Here is a 22,513-nt window from a genome sequence, read left to right as displayed (position 1 = left end):
TCTTTATTCCTAAATATATTTATATAAAAATTTCCTTCTATTCTTATTTGCCCTTTTCATATAACTACTCAAGAATCAAATTACACACCAACTCATCACTAAAATCTTTTCCTACACCAATTCTTCATTTTCGGTCATAAAGCCTTTTTCCATTTCTTTTATTTACCAATTCTTTTCTTTACTTCTATCATAGTCTAAAATCCAAATTATATTCCATATATTACATAACCAAACACACTCCTTAATATATTTCCTCTAATCTTTCGTTTCTACACTCACATTACTAGAATTCCAATATATTAGTTAACCTTGATATTATATATCATTCCATTCCAAACTTTACTCATATATCATATTTTCTACACTAATGACTATATTTACTCACATATTATTTCTTTTAGATTGGTCGGCCATGCAAGGAGCTTCTCCCACTAAAGTAATTAATTTCTTTCTTTCTTTCTCTCTTAACATCAATTTACATTCATAATACTCATTTTAACATTTCTAACAATCAATTGACAAAAACCCCAAAATTCATAAATAAACCCTAATGACATAATTCTAACTAATTCAATCACAATTCAATCAAATTCATATTAATTAACCCAATTATGTTTAGAATATCTTGCTAATCACTAATATATCCTCCAAAAACTAGCCAAAATGAAAGTGGTCCAAGCTTTCCTCTTCTTCCCTCACTTTCCTTATCTTCTCTCACTAAACTCTACTTTCTCTTTATTTCATATCTTAATCACAAGTGCATAAGTGTTTAAAATCATTAAATCTCACAAACCTCCTCACAAATCCAGGATCTCCTTTGTTTTTTTTTCTATTATCTAACTAAGAAAGATGAATAATTTTCATTCCTAAACATTTCTATAAGTTTCAGTCAACAAGCTTATTTATAGGCAATAAATTTTAAAAAATTCCTTTATGTCCTTGCCTTGCACCTTTAATTTTTCACATGTAATTTTTCCCGGGTCCTGACGTCGGTTTATACCAAACTTAAAACTAGTGAATTCGAATTTCATTAAATTACATGTTACTATTTTTTTATTTATTTTTATTTTCTTTCATATAATTTTATTCTCATTTTAGTCTTTTTTTTATTTTCCAGTATTTTTCAAGTTTTCATTTTTTAAACTCAGTACATAAACTTTTCTATCCAAATTTCTCAACCCAATATCATTCCTCTACGGTAAATATAAATTTCACATGCTCAGTGTAATATTTAATTCACTATCCTTGTAGGTTTACATTTATATCATAATATTTACACCAGTGTCTACATAAAAATAATTTTCCCGAATAATATAAAAAATCCAATACCATCCCCATTAAGGTAAATATTCAATTTACCATATCGAAAAAATATTTATTTCCCATTCTGTGTAGTTTTATTCTAGGTTTCACAATTAATATGATAAAATATTATTATTTCTATTCTAAATATTGTAATTAAATGTATTAATTAATTATAATTAATTAGCTCAGGCTGTCAATACCTGACACTAAGGCTACCAAGCCAGGGCGTTGGGGACGACAACGTGTGCCTAGTCACGACCCTAGGCAGCAGACACCTGGCGCGGGGTCTGCCCAGCCTTGGGCACTGGGGGCAGACCTACACGCATGGCTGCAGCCCTAGAGTGAGCGGGTTTGCAGTCCCACAAGCCTAGGGTCTGCAGCCCCAAGCACCTAGCCAGCAGACCCGCGCGCTGGGTGCAGACCCGACCACCGAGGTCTGTTCTCACAACCCTTGGGTTTAGAGACCCGCGCGGCTGGATCGGCAGACCCTGCAGAGAAGAAAAATGAAAAACAATATAATAACAATTATTATTATTATTATTATTATTATTATTATTATTATTATTATTGTTAATAATTTTTTTTAAAAAAATTATTACTGTAGAAACTTTGGCCAGGCAAGTTTGATATTATTATTAATATGATAAATATTATTATTTGTATTCTAAATATTATTATCTTTATTGAAATTAAAAGTATTAATATTAAGAATAGAAGAAAATTGAAAAACAATATAATAACAATTATCAATATTATTATTATTGTTAAAAAAAATTTGAAAAAAATATTACTGTATAAACTTTGATCAGACAAGTTTAATATTATTATTAATATAATAAAATATTAGTATTTGTATTCTAAATATTGTAATTAAAAGTATTAATTAATTATAATTAATTAGATCAGGCTATAGATACCTGGTGCTAAGGCTGCCAAGCCAGGGTCTTGGGGACGACCATGTGCGCCTGGCTACGACCCTAGCAGCAGACACCTGGCTTAGGATGTGCCTAGTCTTGGGCGCTGGGGGCAGACCTGTGTGCCTTGCTGCAACCCCAGAGCGAGCAGGTTTGCAGCCTTGCGAGCCTGGGGTCTATAGCCTACTAGCTCAGGGTGTGTAGACCCGGCCACCGAGGTTTGTTCTCACACCCTTTAGGTTTAGAGACCTGCGTAGCTAGATCGACAGACTCTACAAAGAAGAAAAATACAAAAAAAATAATAACAATTATCATTATTATTATTATTGTTAATATTTTTTTCAAGTAAAAAAATATTATTACTGTAGAAACTTTGGCCAGACAAGTTTGATATTATTATTATTAATATGATAACTATTATTATTTGTACTCTAAATACTATTATCATTATTGTAATTTAAAGTATTAATATTAAGAATACAAGAAAATTGAAAAACAAATATAATAACAATTATCATTATTATTATTGTTAAAAAAAGTTTTATGAAAAAAATATTATTGTATAAACTTTGATTAGATAAGTTTAATATTATTATTAATATGATAAAATATTATTATTTATCTTATAAATATTATTTTGTTTATTATAATTAAAAGTATTAATATTAAAAATATTATTATTTGTATTAAAAATATTTTTTTTACTATAATTAAAAGTATTAAAATTAAAAATAGTATTATTTGTGTTATAAATATTATTATTTTAATATAATTAAAAGTATTAATATAAAAATAGTAATATTAATATCATAAATATTATTATTATTAAAACACAATAATAGATTTGATTTGAAGGGTAGAATTACAAATTATTATTATTATTATTAGTATATTGAAAAACAATTATTATTACCATCAAAGAAAAACTTTAAATTATTAAAAAATATAAAAACTTGGACAGATAAGTTAAATATTATTATTAATATTATAAATAGCTATGTTGGGTCCAACATTGTCCCGGACCCAAAATAGCCTTGAGTCCAGCCGTGTGCAGGACCCAAATAGCTTTGGATCATGCATGTGCAGAGCCTAAAATAGGCTTGGGTCCCGACTGCGTGCAAAACTTAAAATAGCCTTGGATCGTGCCCGTTTAGAACCTAAATAGCCTTGGGTCCTGCCGGTGCAGAACTCAAAATAGCCTTGGGACCGCCCTAATGCAAGACCCAAAATAGCCTTGGCTCCTAGTCGGGCAGCGCCCAAAATAGCACAGGACCCAAATCGACTTGGGTCTTGCCAGTGTTAATATTCAAATTTTTTTATGAAAATAAAAGGTGAGTCCGTGGCATTGCGTGGGCCACGTAATTTGTATATACTAAAAGAAAACCCTCTTTCACTATAGAAATGGTATAATTGATTTTTTTTTAATTGTAGCAGTGGTAAATTTGTAAATCTTTTTTTAGAAAAAAATTTCTTAGATTTTCTCCCTTTTTTTCTTATATTTGACATATTTATCACTTTACACTTAACCTATTTATCATCATTTTTTTTGTAATTGTTTTTTAGTTTTTCCTTTGCACTTTCTTTATGAAAAAAAATATTTTTCATTTATTACACTTGAAATATTTATCACTCTATATTTGATCTATTTACACCATTATTTTTGTTATGTATTTTTTCCTTTTTTTCTTTACATTTTTTTTAAAACAATATTATACAAAACTAAAAGTAAATGGTATTTTATTGTAGCAATTGCAACAGTATCCTATTTTTCTCATATATTAAAAATTAATTTGAGATCTTACATGCTTTTTATTAACACATATAATCTTTATTTTATTATATGTAAGCATCGAATTTTTAATTCATAATTATATTTTTTTTACTCGATGTCAAAAATGCGTTAATAACATTTATACATTTATTTTTTTGTGTTAAAAAAAACTTATTTGACCTACAGAAACGTTAACACTTTATTTATTTATTTATTAACACAAATTGTTCTTAATTTACTTAATTATATGTATATATAGGCTTTTCAATTTATAATTAAGATTATATATATATATAAAACACATTGAAAAAACTTTTATATTCAATTTTTACTAAAAAAAACAAATTATCCAATCCACATCAAAACATAAATAAAATAGCTAGTTTTGAAGTATTCATCATCAACACCTAGACATGAGAGATAGTGGGTTAACATCAAACAAATTAATGATTACATTATTTTAATGAGAAGAATCAGAATTTAAAGTAGTTAATATATAAACACAACTTTTTTATCAATGATCCATTAATTAACTTACTAACTTGATGATCTGGAAAAGATCATAGTTTGGATTTGATAAAATTAGATAAACCCATGATCTCTTAGTTTAATTAGTCACTCATCAATAACATGAATCAAGATTTTTTTAAAAAAAAAAAATCAAAGAAAGAACTCAGCGATAAAAAGATGGGAGTCATGCAGAGCCTTCTACAGGGGGAAAGCAACTAATTAGCGTCTTCAAGGTCAGCCCATTCTAAGATCAGAGTTGTTGGGTGGAGCCCCTTGAGCACAATCTCTCCACAGAGAGGCTGATCCATCGCCATCAAGTATTTTGTCTCTGAAACAGAGGTTAAATCATGAACAAAACTTACTTAATTGCAGCCTTGAAGGGAGAGATTAATGGGTTAAGATTATCTTCTTGGTTGCTGGAGACGACACGCCAGCTTCCATTCTCAACTATTTTTCTTAAACGGCATCACCTGCAATCATTATTTGCAATTTCTTTCTTTTTTTATTCTATTATTAACTAGCGTGTTCCATTTAAATACAATACACTAATAAACACTGCTGTATCTTCATCAAATGTGTTTAATTAAATATTTTTTTAAAAAATTACTGTTTCTACATCCTTAAAATTCTAGAAAAACCTGGTTGTAATTGTCGATTTAGAAATAATGATCTATTTAATTGATATTAAGAATGTTCAACAAGCGAGAGAGAAAGGCAAATACTTTATTAAAATAATAAAATGATGTATCTGCTCGTGGGGCAAGGTCCAAGAGTTGTATTTTGTAATATTTTTAAGGAGGATTTTCTTCTTTTATTTATTTGGAGGACAAAAGTCATCCCAGTCGCATTTCCTATCTCTCACGTCTGGAGGAACAGCCAAAATAAAACCTAACTTTGCCATGATTTAAGCAAATATATTATTATTGCCTTATCGTATACTGTACAGTGTGCACTAGAAATGCCATGACCTGTTTAAACATGACCTAATGACCTCCAAATGCGAACGCTTCTGTTCATGCTAGCCAAGCCCTAAATTAAAGCTAGCTTTCATTAACTTCAAAGAGAGTCCACTTCAAGAATTACTTTCATGCATCAACCCCAATTTTGAACAAAATTTTAATGGAGGTAAGACACTACTAAAATCATAGTAGGTAAGACACTATTAAAATCATAGTTGTGAAATTTGATCGGGACACTAATTTAAAAAAAGACTGGAGTCATTGAATTACCAAATCAATCAAATTCAATTATTTTTATTAAAACAATATTATTTTTTAATTTATTTATAAATTGATCCAATTGGGTTTGAATTAGTCAACCACATCATTAAAAATCTTATTTGATCATTCGAGTTTTATCAGGTCAGTGTTTTTTTTTTGTTCAACTTAAAACCTAATGTGAATCAAGTCATGAGTTGCGAGTTTTTCAAGATGGAGTTTAACAATTATAACTAAAATAACAAAATCATAATTTATGTCTACACTGTTTTTAGATCAATTTATAAACATCAACAAAGTAAGCCCAATTAGAGAGAAAAGGTTCAAGAGGCAAGCTTCTATAATAGAAGCATAAAAAAAAAACTATAATGAACGCCCAAGACAAGACCCCTAGCAAAAGCATATACAAGTCCCAAAACACTAGAAAGGTGTTTGGCGTTGCGGCTGCGGGTGTGGTTATGTTAAAACACAATTTTATAGTTTTTGATTAGATATGAACCACACTTTTTATGCACATGAGTCTCATCAGAAACTGAGGGTGAGCCTTAATTTCTGAAAAGCAATTTTCATTTGCTTTTGGGTGCATTCTCTCTCTTTGAAACATTCTCTCACTTTCATTGAAAAAAATTTACAGAGAAGAAAACTATTGGAAAAAAATACCAAAATGTGTCGCAGATCTAAAAATCAACAATACCATTTTTAACCATTTCTAAGATATATCATTATCATCTCATTCTCAAATCTTTCCAGCCTTGTTATTCTCATATGTTTCCTTCTCTTGTATTTATTCTTCTAACTTGCCTCCTATTTCTCTAAGAGTTTTCCTTGCTAGAATCATTCAACCAGAGGTAATTGTCAGTGATTAATAAGCTCATCCATCAAAGCTTTGTATTGTTTTTTGTTTTTTCTATAAATTGAAATCTTATATCCCTGCACCCCCTTCTTCAATCGTCTTCAAGTCAAATCAAATTCAACATAGATTTTCATATGATGTTTCTAACATTTCTTTATTATTTTAGTTTTCAGAAATAAACAACGGATCCGTGTTAAGGAAACTCAAACGAGAGAAGAGTAATCGTGAGTTTCTTCTTTATCTCCATCTTAAAATTTATTTTAATTATCTATAAATTTTAATTTATGTGATGCTCCATTATTTTTGTTTTTATTGTGATTAATTATTAATGTTGTTAATTAACTACAAATTATTGCACTCGTATGCAACCTGTTCTTAAAAGTAGATGATTTTTCTTTTTACATTTTTTTCTCTATTGAAATTACTCATGTTTTATGGAGTTTTGTATGTATGATTAATTTATTAACATGGGTTTCGTCTGCTCTAAAATGGGTTTCCTTTAGTTCAGCTAATAGTTGGATTTAATTGCTGCTTCTTTATTTTCTTTTTGTATATAGCTGGAAAGAAATGTAATATTTGTTTGTGAGGATTGAATTAGGGTGTTGTATAATTGATGAAGTTCTGAGGTTTTTTATTCATATAAAGGAGTAAATAATCATCTTGTTTCTAACAAAAAAAATCATAAATTACATATTGGGCTTGATTTGTAGATAGCAGTGTTGAAAGCCTTGAATTTCAAATTGATTTTGATTTGTAAAAAGTAGTGTTTAAAGTCATGAATTACAGATTAGGTTTGATTTGTAGAAAGCAGTGTTTAAAGTCTTGAACAAATTCACTTGGTCTGTACTATATGACTTTGATGCTAGCTCTAATATATGTCCCTCATGCTTTTCATTTGATATTGAGGGAAACAAGAAATCCAGGAGCATCCAATGCTTAAACATAACTGAAATTCACTTTTAAAAAATTAACAGGAACAATTGTTGCTCCAATAATAACCCCGACAAATAGATAAGGTAGTCAGTTTCAAAACTTGAAATCCAATCAGTAGAAAGCCGGGGAAAGAACAAATTAAAATTCACTATTGATTTTTACAGTAAGCAAGCATGTGACTTGCTTATAGTCATCTATATAATTACCCCTCATAGCTTGCTGTTTTTTGTTTTGTTTTGTCTTACAAATTATTAAAACTACATTGTATCAACACCTCATGCTTTTAGTTTTCCTTAAAGAAGGGTTATTAAAGTGTGCTATGTTAAATATATTCAATAAACTAAAGTGTTCCACAACATGCATTTTATACTTTTTAGTTTTTCTTAGTATTTATAATAAGTATTTTGTATTTGTGTTAATGCTGATTTTTACATATAAACATGATATCATTGCTTGTTTCCTTTTGTTAAATATTTTAAAAGATACAATGGAAGGTCTTGAATCTATGGATAAGGCTGCTTGAATAAAGGAAATGTTGTATATATTTTGTGACCTATGTTGGTCATTGATATGAGAATGAGATCTAACCTAATACTCATTTTGATAAAACGGAATGAAAATTTCTTATAACATCATTCGAAGAACAAACTGGCCATGCATTCATTAAAACACAATTGAAAAACAAATGGGATGGATGCAAAAAGGATTAGAGGATATGGACAAAGTTGATTTATGAAACTAGTGTAGGTTGGAGTAGTGAATTATGAACAATTTCAACTAGTGATGAGTAGTGGAAAGCGAAAATTCAGGTTAATTCCTCATGATCCTAACAATATTATTTGTTGTTGTTAGATTTCATAAATTTTTGAAATACATTATGTTGCATTAATTATTTTTATTTCTTTTATGTAGAAAATTAGAGGAGCCAACAAATTTAGACATACTGGTATTGAACCGTCTTTGAAAATTAAATTTGATAGAATGTATTCCAACATTGTTGCTACTAAAGAGTATGTAGAAGCTCCATCGTTAGGAGTACTTGGTGGTAATGATGTCGATCCTGGCACACGCAATGTCAACATTGATGTGCTGATTTGGAAGAAGGAAGCGATAATTTAGAGAAGGATGAGATTCTAAATTTGGAGAATGACATGTCTTGAATGGTTGGCGGGGTGAATATGTCGAGCAATAGCAACACAAAGAGTAGTGGAAAAAGAAAATAAAGAGATCCTTCTAAGGTTCGAGGTAGAAAGAAGATGTCTGGAATTGGTGTTTAGCTGCTGTCAAGGTGGGATCAACTACTTGAGAGTATGTCGACTAAGAGTGATTCCACTTCTTTACATATGGATCGGTAAGGTTGTAATATTCCCGAGGTGATGATTGAGCTCCACTCAATTCTTGGAGTTTCAATTGATGATGATTTTCATGACTTTGCTATGGAGTAACTGAGTTTAAGAAGGAAAAGAGAAATGTGGTCTAGTATGGGTGGTCTTGAAGAGAAGTTGAATTAGTTAAAGCGAATGTATGTATGAAGTAAACGTGCTTAGCTGACATGGCATGATTTTATTTTCTAAAGCATTAATTTATTAACTATGTTAAAATGCTAGGTAAATTTAATGTGTTATGTTATTTGACATGCTCAATAATTTATTTATACATGTTTACATTTGCAGAATAATGAGCTGTCAGTTTTGAAAAGAATAGTTTCCATTTGCATAAGTTAGTTTCATTCTTTGTATTATTCAACATTTAAAGTTGTGAGATGTGGGCATATCCATTTTGGTTGTTTTTAATTGCTTTGTATCTTAATTTAAATGTTGTTATAGTTATGGATTTCTTATGTGAGTTATCGGACTGTTGGGTTACCTGTATTTTTTTTATTCAGATTGTAATTTAAAAGATTAGCTGTTGTTCCAAAACATATTCTCTTTTACGGATGTTGTGTTATTGCATTGTTTAGCTCGATATCGTTTAATTTAATGTAAACACGTAATATTTTAGTGAGTATAACTATTTACCGTAAATATATAATACTTTTATTTTTGTGAATATTGGTGGAAATAAATATTACAAAGTGCAACATTTTGGATAAGAAATTTTTGAAGTATTCATGTTACGATGTGTGACTTTTAATAAAATATTATACTTTAAAAATAGGGAATGAAGCCTTGTATAATAGTAGCTTTATTACTCAAATAAGATGGATGCTAACATAATAAAAAAATGAAAAGTAGAGAATGATAATAAAGGTGAAGACAATCGACCAACACAAGAAAAATGTATGAAAATAAAAAAATAAATGGTAAAGTAAAGGATGACCAAAGGCTGTAAATGAATGCCTATTTGCAAAAGCTGCCAATGAAAATGATGCATGTGATAGGTTTTAGAGTGCAACTTACCATACAGACAAAAATTCCAAAAATATAGAGACAAAGAATCTTGAATAATAAAGACAAAAATATAGGGATAAAAAATCTTGAATAATAGAGGCAAGACAATAATTTGGTTGATGCCACATGAAAATAACATGTTTGATACAAAAGAACATCCATATTTAAATTTTACAGCTCATATATGTCAGAACTTGTGCGAATAATTATATTGAAAGCAAAACATGTACAAAAGATATGTAGATATGCTTATTTCAATAATGTTGACAAACAAATTCAAATTATTTATGCAAGGCATCATTTACTTTTTTTATATAAGGAGGAATGTTTCTATCATGTATTCCAATAAATAACTATCTTCAGAACAAACATCTTAACTGCATTTGTTACAAGCAAGTGAAACACCTTCTTAGGCTTGACAAGTTTATGATAAAGTTATTCTTCCCAAGTCTTTGATTGTTTTTGTTTTTTTATTACTGAATGATATTTAATTGGATTTATGGTATTTTATTAACAACCTATCATTTTTTTTTATTTACATGTATTTGAAGATATGGATGATCCACGATTTAATGCCATACTTAACAAATATTTTGATTACGATTATGATAATGTAATGAATCCCATTGTAGACCACATTAATTATCCTAGTTGTAAAGGTAGTGGTGCCTCAATTGCTAATGCTGGAGACGACGATGATGGAAATGACAACGATAACGACAATAATGATAATGACGATAACAATGATGATGAAAGTGATGATGATGGTGAATGTTTTTAAGGAGACAATTTGACATGAATAAATTAATTATATATACGGTTAGAGCTATAAACATGTATTATATTAATTATATACATAAAGAACCATGTATGGTTTCATACAATAAAGGGATGCGTTGGTTGAATAAAGTTTTAAAAGGTTATTAGAAACGATGTTTAGGATGGACACAAACATTAATGGTTGAATAAAACAAACAAACAATAACTTTATTGAGTCTGTGTAATAATTTAGAAATACATTGTGACTTAAAACCTCCAAAAAGAATGAGCGTTATTGAAAAGATAGCAATGTTTCTATTTATAATAGAAGTAGGGGCGTCAAATACGAAAGTGTAGGAGAGATTTCAACATTCAGGTGAAACTGTTAGTAGATGTATAAAAGAAATCCTTAAATCATTATGTTTGTTTGTTGTAGAAGTCATTAAATCAGTAGATCCATAATTTACTAACACCCTAAGAGAAATTGCAATGAATCCAAGATATATGCCACATTTCAAGGTAAGACAATCAATTTTTTTATGTTGTTTAAATGAATATCAATTATTTTATTAATGTTTTTAATTACTTACATTATTTTTTTTCATGTAGAATTATGTTGGTGCAATTGATGGACACACATGTACATGCTTATATATCTTCTAATAAACAAATTTCATTTATTGGAAGAAAAGATGTACCGACACAAAATGTCATGGTTGCTTGTAGTTTCAACATGCAGTTCATGTTTGTGTGGGCAGGATGAGAAAGCAGTACACACAATACACGTATTTTTCTTGAGGCTATTGACAATATTAGTATAAGATTTCCAAAACCACCGGAAGGTTGTGATTTTATATAAATTGAAAAACTGGTAATTGAAGTTAGATAATATTCTTTTTTAGTTATTGAAAAAAATTAGCATGTTGTTCTTATTTGTAGGCAAATACTATTTGGTTGATGCTAGATATCCCATTGAGTATGGGTATTTAGGTCTCTATAAAGGCGAGTGGTATCACTTACAAGATTTTACGCATCATGGACAACTAAATGGTTGAGAAGAAGTGTTTAATTGTGCACACTTATCATTACGTAACGTGATAAAGTGTTCTTTTAGGGTATGGAACAAGGTTGAGAATTTTGCAAAACATGCATGCTTATCCATATAAAATGCAAGTTGAGATTATAGTTGTATCAATGACACTATATAACTATATTAGAAGGAGATCACAAGATGATGAGGTTTTTGCTGAATATGATCGCAATCCCAATTTTATTCTAGATGACTTTTTACCTCATATTGTAGCTCGCTCAAATAGTCAAGGATCGTAGAGGCCTTCACATATAGATTTTATAGGCGATGGAATTGCAAATAGTGTGATGTGATAATAAAAGAAAAACATAATGTACAAGGATTATTCATTTGGTTATGTAATCATAATTATAAATCAATAATATTTTACAATTATGTGTGTGTGTGTGTGTGTGGATGTATGTCATTTTAAGTAATTTCACAATCAAACCTCAATATAAAAAGTATATTAACCAAACACATGAAATTGCTTTTTGTTCAATATTAATTTCAATTACAGTTTTAATCAAACACTTAAATTTTTAAAACAAACCTCAACAAAAATAATTTTTAAAAAACTGTTTCTTTGAAACCATAATCACAGAAACAACCACAGTACCAAATACATTCTAGAAGTGAGCCAACATGAACTAGCAGACAGTAGGAGTAAACTAATCAAAACTAACAATGAGATAAAAATAATGATTGAGTATGTAAGCTCAAAAAACTTAATAATTATTTTTAAATTTTTGTTTTAGTTTTGATTGTCTTATATAGTAAAAATTTTGTATATAATATCATTTTAAATCTTATATGTGAAAAAAGAAACAATATTTTGAAAGCACTCTTTTAAGAAGGATTTGATTACAAGGATTCAATTGTAAATAAATTTTGAGATGCAAGGATTGAATTAAATAATTAAAAAAATATAAGGACTTAAGTGTTTACAACTGTTGAAAAAATTGAAAACCTCAGGACGATTACTCTCCCATGTATTTATGAAGATCCTCCACTGCTGAGCCCTATGTCCCAAGCAACAATTAAACTACGACATTAACAAATTAATTTCTTCATTACAAAGACCCAGCTAAAACGGGACAATATAAGTGCAATGGTAACTACCATCTTATCCATGATCTAGTGCGAGTTAGATTAAAAACAATTCCAAGGATAATTTTTTTTTATAGATATTATTAACATGTTTTTTAAATATATAAAAAATTTAATTACAAGTTAAAAAGTTAATAAATTTATTTAGTATGTATTTAGTATCATGATGAATGTTGTTTTTCATAAATATTTTTCAATTTAAAAAGTATTAAGATATCTGATCTCATGTTATGAGGTGTTCTTTAAATTTTTTTATCTAATTATATAACAATAAAATTATTGTTTGCAAGAAAAGTAATAACTCAAATTCTATTGAAATAAAATAATTTTATAGTATTCAAAATATTTTTTTAGATGTGTTGTTTATTCAATAAAACTTGAAAGCAATTAGAATAAATATTGAAAAAAAATTGAACAATTTGAAATCAAGGATAAAAAAAAGTATCTCCTTTAACTATAACCCCTTAATCTTATTAATGCACTACCTTGTTTTGAATATATTTTTTGTCAGAATAATTATTTTTTAAACTATAGTTTGTCAGAACCATAAAAGCAATTTTTAATTAAAAAAATATGTTTTGATAATCTTGATGCTAATGTATCAACAAATAAAAATAATATACTACTCACTCTCTATTATGAGGAATTTCTTGGAATCTATTTTTAATTAAATATATGATAATAAAAAAGATATTAGTAGGAAAGACAACAAATAAAATCATAAAGAAAAAGATGTAGTTTTTCTTCAACAATTTGAATAAAAATATTTGTTAAAACAATAATTACCACAAACTTTAAAAAAATTACATAGTAGGTTAATATTTAATAATTAAGGAAATGATTGATAACATTATAAAACAAATGTTATAATCTTATATAATGAAACAATATCTTAAATATAATCTTTATTATATGAATTTTGATTAAACTTTAAGAATTTTTTTTTAATATCAATGGCTATAAAAAAAAGTGTTTGCTAATATTAAAAAAATTATAAAACTTATTTGAAAAATAAAATAAAATTGAATGGTATAACATCCTAAATGAAATTTCAATTACTTTATTTTAATGAATTTTAATTAACTTTAATAAAAAAAATAAAAATAAAAATAAAAAGAGCACAACTGTGTGGGCTAACCCCAAAAAAAGGAGACCAACTACGTGTGGGCTTATAATGGTAGGCATGTATGCTTGACCTTTGTTTTCCAATTAGGGAGACGACACATCTCTTACTGGTTAAATCCCAGACATTTTAGGTGGCTGAAAAGTTAGGTTTTGACTTTCAAAACCTAAAAAAATCTATTTTTAAAATCTATTTTCACTTTATTAGTTATTGGGTTAGGTCTGGTCCACCTATGAAGGATGTATATGGTCCATGTATGTAGAGGAGTTACTAAAAGAAGTAATCGCTTCCTCTACTTATATATAACCCATATCAAGGTATGAGTTTTCATTTGTTGAAAGAATAATTTTCTCTTTCTCTTCTTCCATCTTGAACTCTTTGCATTAACTTGACAATATTTATAAAGATATTTGTACTATAGAATATCACTTTTGTTCTAGTGAGGGTTATTTCACTATCACATTTATAAAGAAACATAACCTATATCACGTTTGTGGCCCAATGAATGTGAGGGCAAGACATGAAGGAAATTATTTCATCATATTTATAGATGATTTCACACGATCTGGTTATGTTTATTTGATCTCACATAAGTCTAAAGCATTGGATTGCTTCATTCGACACACCAATCTGGTGAAGAATAAACTAAGTACCAAGATCAAAACTTTAAGAACTGATCGAGGATGTGAATACCTATATGAATAATTTCTTATACTATAACAAAATGGTGTAGCAGAAAGGGGGAATAAAACTCTATTTGACATGGTTAGGTCAATGATGGTATGAGCTAACTTACCAATTTCCTTTTAGGGAGATGCATTGTTAACTGCTACTTATATACTTAATCGTGTGCCCTTTAAATTTGTCACATCCACCTCTTATGAACTATGAAACGACATCAAACCTAATCTAGGTTATTTGCATCCACGAGGGTGTGCAACTTATATTCACAATAATTCTCATGAATATGGAAAACTTAGTCTTAAGGGGAAAATGTGTATCTTTATATGATATTCTGAACATTCCAAAAGATTTATATTTATTGGTGAAAAAGCTGATAGAAGAGTGATGGAGATTGAATCGTGTGATGTTGTATTCTTAAAAAATGTTTTTCCAACGACAAGTGAGGTTAATAAAGATTTTCAATTATATGAAATGAAAATCTAGATTATAGCGCAACAAGCCATTCATTAGAGGACTTAGAAGAAACTTTTAATCCTACTGGAAGCAGTGAAAGTGATATTTTATCTATTCCTACTCTCATGGAGTAAGATTATGAGCAATCTTAACCTCATAAAAGCATTCATGAACTAATTTCTCATCGTCAATTTGAGATTAAGGGGGAAGCGTTCATGATTTCTCTATAAGATGATGAAGAGCCTAAAATATTCGGTTATGCTCTATCTGGTTCTAAAGCAAAAAAATGGATTAAAGGTATGGAAGAAGAAAATCAAGTCTGGGACTTGGTTGATTTACCATCAAGATAAAGATCCATTGGAAATAAATGGGTTCTTAAAATTAAACGTAAGGCAGATAGGTCAATAGAACGTTACAAGGCTCGACTAGTAGCGAAAGACTACACACTCAAGAAGAGGAAATTGATTATGAAGATACATTATCACTAGTTGTGAGGATTATTTCAGTTCACCTCATTTTAGCTATAGTCACACATATGGACCTAGAATTATACCAAATAGATATTAAAACTGCATTTTTCAATGGAGAACTAAATGAGGAGATCTATATGGATCAACCTTTAGGATTCGAGACTAAAGGACAAGAGCACAAAGTTTGCAAGCTTAAAAGATCCATTTATGGTCTTAAACAAGCTTCTAGACAATGGAACATCAAGTTTCATCAAGCTATCCTTAAGCATGGTTTTACAATGATAAAAAAAGACCATTGCATGTATTTAAAATGGTCTAACAATAGTTTTATAATATTATCCTTATATGTTGACGACATCTTAATAGCTAAATGACAAAGAAATAATTTTTACTACTAAAAGATGGTTATCATCAAACTTTGAAATGAAAGACATGGGTGAGGCCAACTATGTTCTTGATGTGAAAATCATAAGAGATCGCGCTAAAAGGCTTTTGGGTTTAACTCAAGAGACTTACATGAAAAAGATGTTAGAGTGCTATTACATGCAAGATAGCAAATCAATGGATACCCCCGTTGATAAAAGCTTGAGCCTGAGTCATGATATGTGTCCCAAGACTCTAGAAGAAAAGAAAAAATTTCCAGAGTACCTTATGCCAGTGTCGTTGGTAGTTTGATATATGTAATAATATGCACATGTCCCAATATATGTTATGTTGTTGGATTGGTTAACCGATATCAATCAAACCCTAGTCAGAAACATTGAATGACGAAGGCTTACAATGATTGAATAATGAATAAATGTCATTAGTATATCATGTTATTCATTATTTGTTTTATGGAATATATTATAAGTATCGTCTAATACAATTTGTTAAAGTATGTCGATAAACTTAGATTGGCTCACTTACATGAGCAATCACCTCTAGCGCTTGTAAGGTGAGTAAAGATGAGCCTATTTGAGTTTTAATGCTCAATAAATGATTTGGGCGTAATAAGAGCAATTTTAACTCAAAGTAATTATTAAAAAGTCACCTTGGTTGGGACCAAGATGAGGTTCTTAAATAAAAAAATTGCCAGGAATGAATTCCCAACATTCATGTGTCTATTTGATTGAAGTCAAGAATGAAATTATTCATCTACCGCTAATGACAATGAACAAATGAAAATTTCTGATTTGAAGTCTATGTTTTTTGCAACAAGACTTAGACTCGTATGATGTATTTCCTCTAACAAGAAGAGCAATGACATACACTTTTGGTCTTTAGAAAAGAAGTAAGTAAGCTCCATTATAACATGTATTTCATACTACATGTGCTAACGACCATTACATGAATAAAGAATGGATCCCTGCTTCTTTATTATGTGAGTCCTAGAAATCATATCTAAGATCTCAAAATCTTACCCTTTGTGACTTTTAACTGTATCAAGAGGTGATGTATAAATGATCGCTACTTTAGGAGTATATCCTATGGTCATGAAATGATTCTACTTAAAGGAATACTCTTAGGAAAGTGAGTTAATTGTGAAAGAAAAAATAATTTTAGTTTTACACCTGTTGCTTGTATTCATCGGTCGGGATCATATCATTTGAATAAATTTGATATGATTTAGAATACTTGTAGTTGTAAGGATGGATTGAGTATGAACTTCTTGAGGGATTGAATTATATTCAGTCATATGTAACTAAAAATGCTTAGGGTATATTAGTACACGTTAAAGAATAATTAATATATTGGAGCTCCTTTCACTGTGTGCTTCAGGTCACACGGTCTGTTCATCAAGTATAAAATTCTTGTGCAAGTTTGAAATACAATGTGTTAGATAAATCCAATCATTTATGGGCGAGTGAGAGATGCTGGTTATTGGGTTATGCCTAATTCGTCCATGTGGGATGAACCTGGTCTAAGTATTTAGAAGGGTTACTAAATGAAGTAACCGCTTCCTGTACTTATATAAATAGGGACATAACCCATATGAAGGTATAAGTTTTCATTTGTTGAAAGAACAATACTCTTTCTCTTCTTGCATTTTGAACTATATGCATTAACTTGACAAGATTTATAAAGATGTTCGTATTGTGAAATATCACTTTGATTCTAGTAATTGAAGTGACACTGAAGTAATTGATCCAAGAACAAAAAAATAACATTTTCTTTCAGTTCTACACACTTGAAATCACTTAAGAAGCACCCTGTGAACTTTAATAATATGAAAAGAGAAGGATGCAATAAAAAAAGACCAAAAATAAATAAATAAATCATTATATAATCCGTAATGATCTGTAATAGCGTGTACAATGCAAATGTATAGACCACCAACTCATTTAATTTTACATGGTAGAATTTTCACTAAATGTCGGCTGTGGATTTTATGTTTTATAAGAACGGATTGAATGTATAATTCTAGGAGATAATCGGTAACAACCGAAGTTAAATTATGCTCAATAAAGTTTAGGTGTTATGGTTTATCTTAATGAAGAGAGATGGTTTTTCTCGATGCAGGGCCTGTTATGGTTTTTCTCCATATCTAGGTGTTATTTTATTATCAGAATCTTCTATCTTTTCATATTGCAGTCCTCTTGAATAACTATTTTTGAGTGAAAGGAAGACCTGGATCCCCACAATAAAGATGGAGGAGTTGATTACCGTACGTATTTATATACATATTAATTACGAGTTCTACACCTAATTAGCATCCAGCCCAGAAAGGATGCTTGTAAGAGAAGACAAGAAAATACAGCAAGTAATCAAAGCTACTCTTGATATGATGTGAAAATAAGCTTGTCTGTACATCTGGGTGAGCTTACATGTGCAAAATTCACAATATATATAAAAGATTAGCATAAAGTCCATACTTGATAGTTTTTAATGTGCATGTCGTGTGCCTTGAGAGTTCAGCTCGCACCAGCAGGCACTCTCTTATACAAACCAACGGCCCTCTTAAGTTTGAGCAATTGAGTTGGATACGATGAATCATTCAAACCAATGCTGGATCGCATATAAAGTCATTTAATAATACAATAAATCATATTGGACTTCAATAATTAAATATTACATGTAAGTTGATTGCTACAATTAGTTTTAGGATAGCTCAATTATTGCAATTTATCCTATTCCAATAATAATAATATTCTTCGAAACGTGGAATGAAAGAAGAGAAGCAGTACAACCAAATCAGGATGGGAAATATATGTGGGGTAAACCTAAATCCGTGCATCTGCAAATTACACGTAATCTGTTCATGTTATTGCCTTGCCCCTGATGAAAAAAGTCTGGAATTATGAGATTTGGCTCTCATCTTCAACCGCATCTGTGTGTGTGGGTAGTAAACTGAGTAGTTCTGAACTTTCAAAAGACATGAAAATCTGGGCTAGCTCATGGCGCCGGCCAAACTTAAGATGGAGGCCAAATTCTAAGACACTTTTGCTAGCCAACCTGAAAATGTTTCACCATACAATTAATCTATGAGCTTTCCTTCAGTATTTGCTAGTACATGTACAAATACATCATGTGATCGTGGGCTATCTAGATCATATGGTATAACTGAGCTGTAGATGTATGATTTCTCAATCCAGTCCTCTTAATATGACTCGGCATCTCTTAAGCTACAAAGCCTAGCTATTAGCCTATGATGGGTTTTTCTTCTCTTTTTTTTCCCAATTAATTGAGAGAACAAAGAATTAGTTCATATTACTGGAGAAGGCAAAGGGCAAATACCTCTACCGGAACATTTTATATCCCTGTCCTCGAGGAGCTTTGAATATTTGATTGCAAGCTGAGGTCTAACTGAAGATCCGCAGATTTACAGGTTTTCTTGGAAGCAAGCAAAGGAGAAGGCTTGTAATCTCTGGATCTCTGATCGGCATGCGTGAAAGTGAATTTGTAACGAGTATCTTGTTGGAAAGGGATCACCTGAGCTGGAACAGCATGCCAATTTGATATCTGAGAATCATTAAGGTGGGAATCCTCGCATGGGTTGAAACTAATCTGAGACTCCTCATAGAGCGTGAACTGATCAGGAGTAGTAGAGCAGGAGGGATCGAAGAACCATGGAGTAGTACTGGAGCCATATGGATAATTGTAACTCAGGTTATTCTGGTAAGGCTGAAGGTAACAGCTGAGGCTTGCCTTCCTGGCTTGAAGCTGCAATCTCTTCTTCTTCAGTCTTTCTTTCTTATGGGCATTTTGATGACCCCCCAATGCCTGTGAATTTGCAAACTCCTTGAAACAATACTGGCACTCAAACTTCTTATCATCTGCTGGCCCATGATGACCAGAACTAGAGCTTTTCTCCTTGACAGGTTTTTCCCTTTCAGATGACAATACGGTATTTGACGAATTCACACTCTCATGATCTCCTTCCACACACCCTTTCATGCAACTCTCGTTATTCTTGCATGGATTCAGCTCGAATCCAAATAATCTGAGCTTCTTCTCGACTGTACAGGACTGAGCAGAATGACCATTTTGATCTCCATCCAGTATGGAAGAAAACATGTTAGACCCTTCCTTTTCCATCTATCTCCCTTGAATTTAGAAAGAAAAAAAAGGGATATAATTAATTTTGCAGAGCTAATATCTGCACCGATCGATATTTAATACTTTGGCTTCTCTTCCTTATATAGTAAACTCTATGGTTTCCAACAATGCATTGCATCTCAAACAGGAACAGTTTTATAATAATCATGAATACCATAAACATGCAATTAAAAAAGACACGAAAAGAAAAGTCAGATTAGATCAGAAGCCGTCTAGCTCATGCAATATTTATTTTTTGAATTACGTATATTTTTGCATTTTATAGTAGATACACCTCAAGCTTTCTCCATCAAAGAGGATTCAGTGTGCTTTTTTTTTACGAGGAATTCCATGGCCTGGGAGCAATTTTAAACATATAATATCATACAATTGTAGTGCCACTTGGACATTTAATTAAAGCATTTATTCCAAAGAAAGGATCAATCACAGGTTATTAATTATATATCATATAAACAAAAGTCAAAGAAAGAAATTGGAATTTAGTTTAATGCTTATATTTTATGTTTTTGATCTACTGGCTCGCTAAAATGGCATTAATTTGAATAAATTTATTGAAAATATTGATAAACAGTAATAGAAAGATATGATGGAGAATTGTTTTTAAAACATCTGAATTCAAATTGATAAGAACTATAAGTTTAAGACTGAATTGAAAATGAATATATATATATATATATATATAGGATTAAATTAAGGTTTTTTTTATTACTACTTCTACTATTGTTGTAAACTATTATAATGAGTAAGTGGATTTATGTATTGTCCTCTACCGAAGCTTATCAACATAGCTCTAAATATAATATAATAGCTGTGGGTGCCTAGTCCCATCCACTACAGTCTACACAGTCTAGCTACAGGTCTCAATATAATGCTTTTAAAAATGAGGGGATCTGTCGAAATGTAATTTATTACTCAGCACCAGATGAAGCTTCTTTGTAATTATCCTCCCACCCACACGAATTAAAAAAAGAAAAAAGAAAAAAAAACAACGCTTTTAAAATGTTAATCTTGACCATGTTTTGGGAATGGTATTAGAATAGTAATTAAGGAGAGTAGTTGCTAAACAAAGGAATATAGGAAGTGGGTAATGACGTGAGCATATATACTAATATTAGTCTTCGGTGAGATCTTGGCATATCTTCTTAGAGCAAGCAAACCTTATATTATATACCCCAAAAGCATATGTTTTCAGGTGAATCAAGTCATTAGTTAATGTTATTTTCTACTTAAGCAAAGCATTTGTGATGGACAGTTGTTCTAGCTGGGCCCCCTTCCTGGGACATGTTTGAAACTATTAGATTGTGTTGTTCTCCCATTGTCTCTCCCCAGATCTTCCATTGGTAAGACTTCTTGCACCAATCGATCTTTCCATGTTCACAATTCCCACTTCCTTTTTCTTGTCTATTCAGGTTGCTTTCCTGCCTTAGGAGAAGAATTCCAACTAGGCATCCTGTCACCGAGCATTTCGATATCCTAAATTGTGGAATAAAATGAGGCCACGAGCAGGAAGGCTGGCTCGTGGTTGCTAGGTGGGTGGGTTGGCTGGCTGGCTGATTCATCTTAGCTCACCTTCTCTTTTCATTTATCAATGGATGATCAAAGTGTGGCCCCAACCGTCACTGTTTGCATCCAATCTATCTTCACTTCTCTTGTGAACAATTCCAAAAGATTTCCGCAGGGTGTCAAGAAACCCCACAGGAATACCAAGATTGACATGAGACACAGAAATCGTGCACAATTCTATATCTGATTCATTAATTCGAGATGTTATTTCAAACAATACTGTATACTCTTGATAATTTGGATGATAAAGAAAATATTTTAAAATCTTCGTGTAAAAAGAGACTGCATTCACAGCCACAAATGAATTTAGATTATAATAAAAAGATATCCAGGTAATAATAATAATAATAATTTTTTTTAAAAAAATTTAGAATCTAGGTTAATGGTTTGAATGAGTTTAATAATCTCGATTCAGAAAACCAAACGATAATTAAAAAACCAAAGACCAATAAAAATAAAATAAATGTTTGCCAATTTTATAAAAAAACCTCTAAATATTTAGAAAAGATCTCAATGATATTATTTTATATCAAAGCAAAAACTAAATAAAAAAAGTGTAATCTCATAAAAAAAATGAAAAAAAATGAAAAGCTCAATTTCTAATAAATTAAACGTTGAAAAACAAATTAAAAAAAATAAAAAGAAGAAAAAACTGACTCGAGTCAACATGTTAAATTCATGTCTTCGTTATGAGACCGGGATAATCCTGTAAAAAAAAATGAAATGAAACAATGGAGATCAACTTTTAAGCAAACTAAATGATGAAAGATAAAGCTGAAAAAAACATATAAAATAAAACTGGACTCAACCTGGGTTAACTCGACTAACCTGCGACCCGGAATAGGAGATC

The 22,513-nt window shown here is 30.2% G+C and overlaps 1 protein-coding gene across 1 annotated transcript; it reads right to left on the bottom strand.

Moving 5' to 3' along the window:
* Nucleotides 1–18,532: 18,532 nt before the first annotated feature.
* On the bottom strand, nt 18,533–20,255 carry LOC133696915 (zinc finger protein 5-like). Its single transcript, XM_062119212.1, has 2 exons — nt 19,279–20,255; nt 18,533–18,996 (listed from the first exon to the last, which is right to left on the bottom strand). Exon 1 carries the CDS (start codon nt 20,077–20,079, stop codon nt 19,294–19,296), a length of 786 nt encoding a protein of 261 aa, XP_061975196.1. The 5' UTR covers nt 20,080–20,255; the 3' UTR covers nt 18,533–18,996; nt 19,279–19,293.
* Nucleotides 20,256–22,513: the final 2,258 nt, after the last annotated feature.

Source organism: Populus nigra, chromosome 6, assembly GCF_951802175.1.
Source record: "Populus nigra chromosome 6, ddPopNigr1.1, whole genome shotgun sequence".
Lineage (NCBI taxonomy): Eukaryota > Viridiplantae > Streptophyta > Magnoliopsida > Malpighiales > Salicaceae > Populus > Populus nigra.
Note: the sequence above shows the minus strand (reverse complement) of the source record. Positions and strands in the feature narration are given on the sequence as shown.